Raw genomic sequence first — 4,332 nt, 5'->3', positions numbered from 1 at the left:
CAGCCCCCCCTCCCCCGAGGCGTGCGTTAGGAAGGGTCTGCAGCCCCTTCCCCCCCGAGGCGTGTGTTAGGAAGGGCCTGCACCCCCTCCCCCCCGAGGCGTGCGTTAGGAAGGGTCTGCAGCCCCCTCTCCCCCGAGGCGTGCGTTAGGAAGGGTCTGCTCCTGGTGAAGCCCCCTCCCCCAGACAGCGGAGAACACTGAGGAGTCACAGAGATGACATCTGTGCAGGGCAATGAAACTCGTGCTCGAATGTCTGGAAAATGCCGGCTCTGTGTGTGCACAGTGTGTCGAGTGTGTGCGCACGGCGTGCGTATGGTATGCGCACACGTGTGCAAGCACGGAGACACACGATGCACGTGTGCATATATGTGGCACGTACACACGTGTGGTCTGCGTGTGTGCCACAGATCTGGGGGGGGGAGGGAGGAATGGCCGTGCAGTCTCGCACACGTGTTCCTCCAGATGTCCAGGCTCTGCCTCCGTGGGGACCTGTGGAGCTTGCCCGCAGGACGAACCCCTTGCTTCATACACAGCTCACTCTAACGGACAACTGTCCTCCGAGTCGGGGCTTCGTGCCCAGATGCTCCTGGGAGTGCCAGCCCCCCTTCTCAGGGCTGGGATGTTAGAGCCCCAGACGACCGTGCTGGAGCGGGGTACGGTCCCGACAGTGGCTGGCTTTGACAGTCGAGTCTGTTGAAGGACATTTGGGCATTTCTGAAGGCACAGGGCCCCTCAAAGAGCCTGGCCGGCGCCCCGGAGGACTGTCACAGGCTGCTTCTCTTCTCACGTGCACCTGGCTTATGGTCACAGGCCCCAGCGTCCGTGACGCTCTCAGGCCTGTGGGGGCCGCGCCCAGGGCGGCTGCTGAAGGTGGAGGTGGTGACGCAGGCCCCCTGACTCGGACACGGGCAGGCAGAGGGGCCAGCGGTGACAGCCCAGGTCCAGAGCCCCCTGTCCCGACTGGCATCCTGCCTGTGCCTTGGAATAAAATTTCATGAGACACACACTAGACACTAGAAAAAGTGGGTGGCACCTCTGCTGTGGCCAGACTGGCGGGGCAGACGGGACGCACCCCAGGCCTCCCTATGGCCCACGCAGGGCGCGGAGGGATTTTTCCTGATAGAACCCCTGCTCTGGTCCTGGGCTGCCCTGGGGACTGGGGACTATGGGTCAGAAAGCCGGTGACTGGGACACGGACGGCCCGTCTGACCTCAGGATTAGCAGAAGCAGACGTGGCCCAAAGCATCTTCCCGCTTGGGTCCTTCACAGCAAAGGGTCAGTGGGGGTGCCGGCTGCTTCTGAGAAGTGAACCCCCGCTGGCCTCACGTGGCAGGACCCTGCTCTGCTCCGGAGCTCGTCCGTCAGGGCCGGGTGACGTGAGGCTCCGGCCCAGCTACACAGTGGTCTCGTTCTTCCACGGCCCTGTCCGGATGTTGCCCATGCCATGGGCACTGAAGGACAGGACTTCACACACGGCTCCCTTGAGCAGCCCATTCTGGCCGGGTCCACCGAAGGGCAGGGACTGTGTCCTCCGGAGCATCTCGAGGTGCGCTGGGCCGTGGGCCGACTCCCTGCCTGGCCGCAGGGGGCAGCTGTAGAGCACCGGGCTGGCGTCGCTGCCCTCGGGCTGGCTGACCAAGGGGAAGGGGTCGCCCTGGGCGCAGCAGGCCGGCGTGTGCGCCCCCACTGGGCCCTCGAGCGAGCTGGGGGGGCTGTCTGTGCGTGAGCTGCGGGGGCTGCCGTCCAGGCTGGACGGGATGTGGTAGGCGTACCCCTGCTCCGCCGAGGCCGCCCGGTGCCGGCTGAAGTAGGGAGCCTTAGTTCTGCCCTGGAGACACCTGTGCAGGTGCGGGTCTTGCCCAAAGGCGTCCTCCTCGTGCACGTGGACGTGGGCCGCGTCCTCCATCAGCTGCTCACAGTGCATCTGGGCGCAGCACGGCGTGGCTGGTGACAGGCAGCTGACGTGACTCTGGGCAGCCTGCAGGTTGGTCACCTTGCAGTGGCCAGCAGGGGCGTGGCCGAAGCCCCGCGGCTTGGCCGGACACGGCGGGTCCTGCAGGCAGGCCACGCGCGCCAGTGCATCCCCGTTGGTGTCGAGCGCGGGGCAGACAGCGGGCTTCGAGGAGGGGGCGTCCCCGCGGGAGGGGCAGCAGGACCACCAGCAGTGCCACACGTCATCCCGCTTGGCACAGTGGTGGATGAGCACGAAGAGCCCCAGCGTCACGCAGCAGGTGCCGTACAAGCAGCTGAAGACCATGTCCAGGAAGGGGCCCTGAGACACGGCCAGCGCCCCAAAGGTCCAGGTGGCCGTGAACAGGAACAGCGTGAAGGCCGCGGCCCGCAGCTGGGCCTTGAGCGAGTGCTCGTTCTGCAGCAGCGAGGCGGCCGGCGAGCCCGGCCGGGCCCCGGGGTTGTGGCCGGCCTCGGGCCCGGCCAGCCGCTGGTGCTCTTCTGGCCGCGCCCTCAGCTCGTACCTGCGCTCCGGGTGGCACCGCAGCTGAACGTAGGTGCCCAGGAAGTACACGCAGGTGACCAGGGTGATGAAGGCCGCCGGCCCGTAGAACGCGCCCAGGCTGGGCTCCCAGGCCATCCAGCAGCTGCGGGAAGAGGGGGGTCAGTGAGGGGTCGCGCTGGGGCTGAGCGCCTGGCCGCCCTGGGGTCATGGGAGGACGTTCTCTACCGTGCGTGAGTTTAGTTGTGGTGAGGAGACAGACACAGACACGCCCGCCCGTCCTGTTGGGGCCGGGACAGCGTGGTGGGCGTCTGGGCTCTGGGGGGCTGGCTGCGCACCTCTCTGCCTTTCCTCCCTGACTCAGTGTCCCCAGTGCTGGAGCCCCGAGGGAGCAGAGCCGGTGTGTCCCGCAGGCTTGGCCTTTTGGGGGCAACCGAGGAGAAGGAGCCTGGGGCGGGTGGGCCGGGAGGGCGCTGGCGTGGGGGGCACAACCGGAGGGGCCGGAGCTCTGGGTGCTGCATGTGGCTGTGTATACCCTGAGCTGGTCCTGAGGTGCAGCCGTCTCACGAGCAGCAGCCCATAGCACCCAGGGAGGGGGGCTCGGTGAGACGGGGTCTGCTGGGGGGGAGGGCAGCCCCGCTGGGCACCCCCACAGCGAGGTGGCCCGGGCATGGGGAGGCGCAGGGCACTGGGAAGGAGCCTCCACCCGCTTGGTGCCCAGTACTCACTAGGGCATGTCCTCATTCTCCATCCCATAATTCCTGATGTTCGTGGCGGCCGTGACCCCGCAGATGATGAAGGGAACCCCTCCGCTGATAAGGTAGAACCTGTGAGGGCAGAAGGCCCACTCGGTGCTTGAGAGGCCCACCCGAGCCCCCAAGGTCGGCCTCCAGCAGCTTGGGCAAAGGGGGGACCCATGTCCTGACAGCACCAACCCCCCAGAGGAGCCCCTGCCAGAGCTGGGCCTCCCCCTCCCCCCACCTAACCCCCTCCCTTCCCCTTCTTTCCCCTCCCCATCTCCCTCCTCTCCCCTCCCCCATCCGATCCCTCTCCCACCCCTCCCCGGCCCTCCCCTCCTCTCCTGTCCCCCAACCCATCCCCCCTCCCTCCCCACCCCCTCACAGCTTTGTGCACTGCCTGGCAGCCTGGCTTCTCAGCTGCTTGGGACACATCTGGCCTCTGACCGCCCCCCCCAGGACAGCGAGCAGTCTGGACGGGAGTTGGCACCACTCTGGGCATGGCCTGACCTTCTTGCCAGCAGGGCCGCAGCCAGCAGCGCCATCTGAGGGCATTCTGGTGTCTAGTGTCCGACCCACTGAGGCTGGATCTCAGGAATGTGAGGAACCGCCAAGCACACAGGCCACAGACACCTGCCCCGGGTGCCTGGCCACAGAGCATGCTGGTCCGAACGGGTGAGGGTCGCGGTGGCCGAGGGGCCAGCTTGCAGATGATCACGGAAGGGGGTGCCACCCTCCCGGATGCCCCAAACACCCTAATGGGCCAATGGCTCTTTGTCCCTGACGAGGGGAATGCCATGGTCCCGGGTCCATGGGCGGGAGCAGGGTGACCCCTGGGGACTCTGTGCCTCCCAGAATTCTGTATGCAGAGAACATGTCCTTCAGAACAGGACAAACAGACATTTTCTGACAAAAATAAAACAGCGAATTTGTCACCAGCTGACCTTCAAGAAATGCTCAGTTTCGTCCTGCATGCTGAAGAGCTATTGCCCCAGACAGAAACCCCAAAGAATGGAGAGCATCAGAAATCTAACTATTTGGGCAAACATAGAACATTTTGTTTCCTCTTAATTAAAAAAAAAAAATATATATATATATATATGATTGCTTGAAGAAAGAATTCTAATGCTGCCTAGTGGAGTT

The 4,332-nt window shown here is 64.9% G+C and overlaps 1 protein-coding gene across 1 annotated transcript; it reads right to left on the bottom strand.

Annotated features, from left to right (window-relative positions):
• Positions 1 to 10: 10 nt before the first annotated feature.
• On the bottom strand, positions 11 to 3,734 carry LOC116629376 (adhesion G protein-coupled receptor A1-like). The gene is made up of 3 exons (XM_032399670.1): positions 3,700 to 3,734; positions 3,181 to 3,411; positions 11 to 2,597 (listed from the first exon to the last, which is right to left on the bottom strand). The coding sequence occupies exons 1-3, from the start codon at positions 3,732 to 3,734 to the stop codon at positions 1,394 to 1,396; spliced, it is 1,470 nt and encodes a 489-aa protein (XP_032255561.1). The 3' UTR covers positions 11 to 1,393.
• Between the last annotated feature and the right edge of the window lie 598 nt (positions 3,735 to 4,332).

Source organism: Phoca vitulina, unplaced genomic scaffold (assembly GCF_004348235.1).
Source record: "Phoca vitulina isolate PV1807 unplaced genomic scaffold, GSC_HSeal_1.0 scaffold694, whole genome shotgun sequence".
NCBI lineage: Eukaryota > Metazoa > Chordata > Mammalia > Carnivora > Phocidae > Phoca > Phoca vitulina.
Note: the sequence above shows the minus strand (reverse complement) of the source record. Positions and strands in the feature narration are given on the sequence as shown.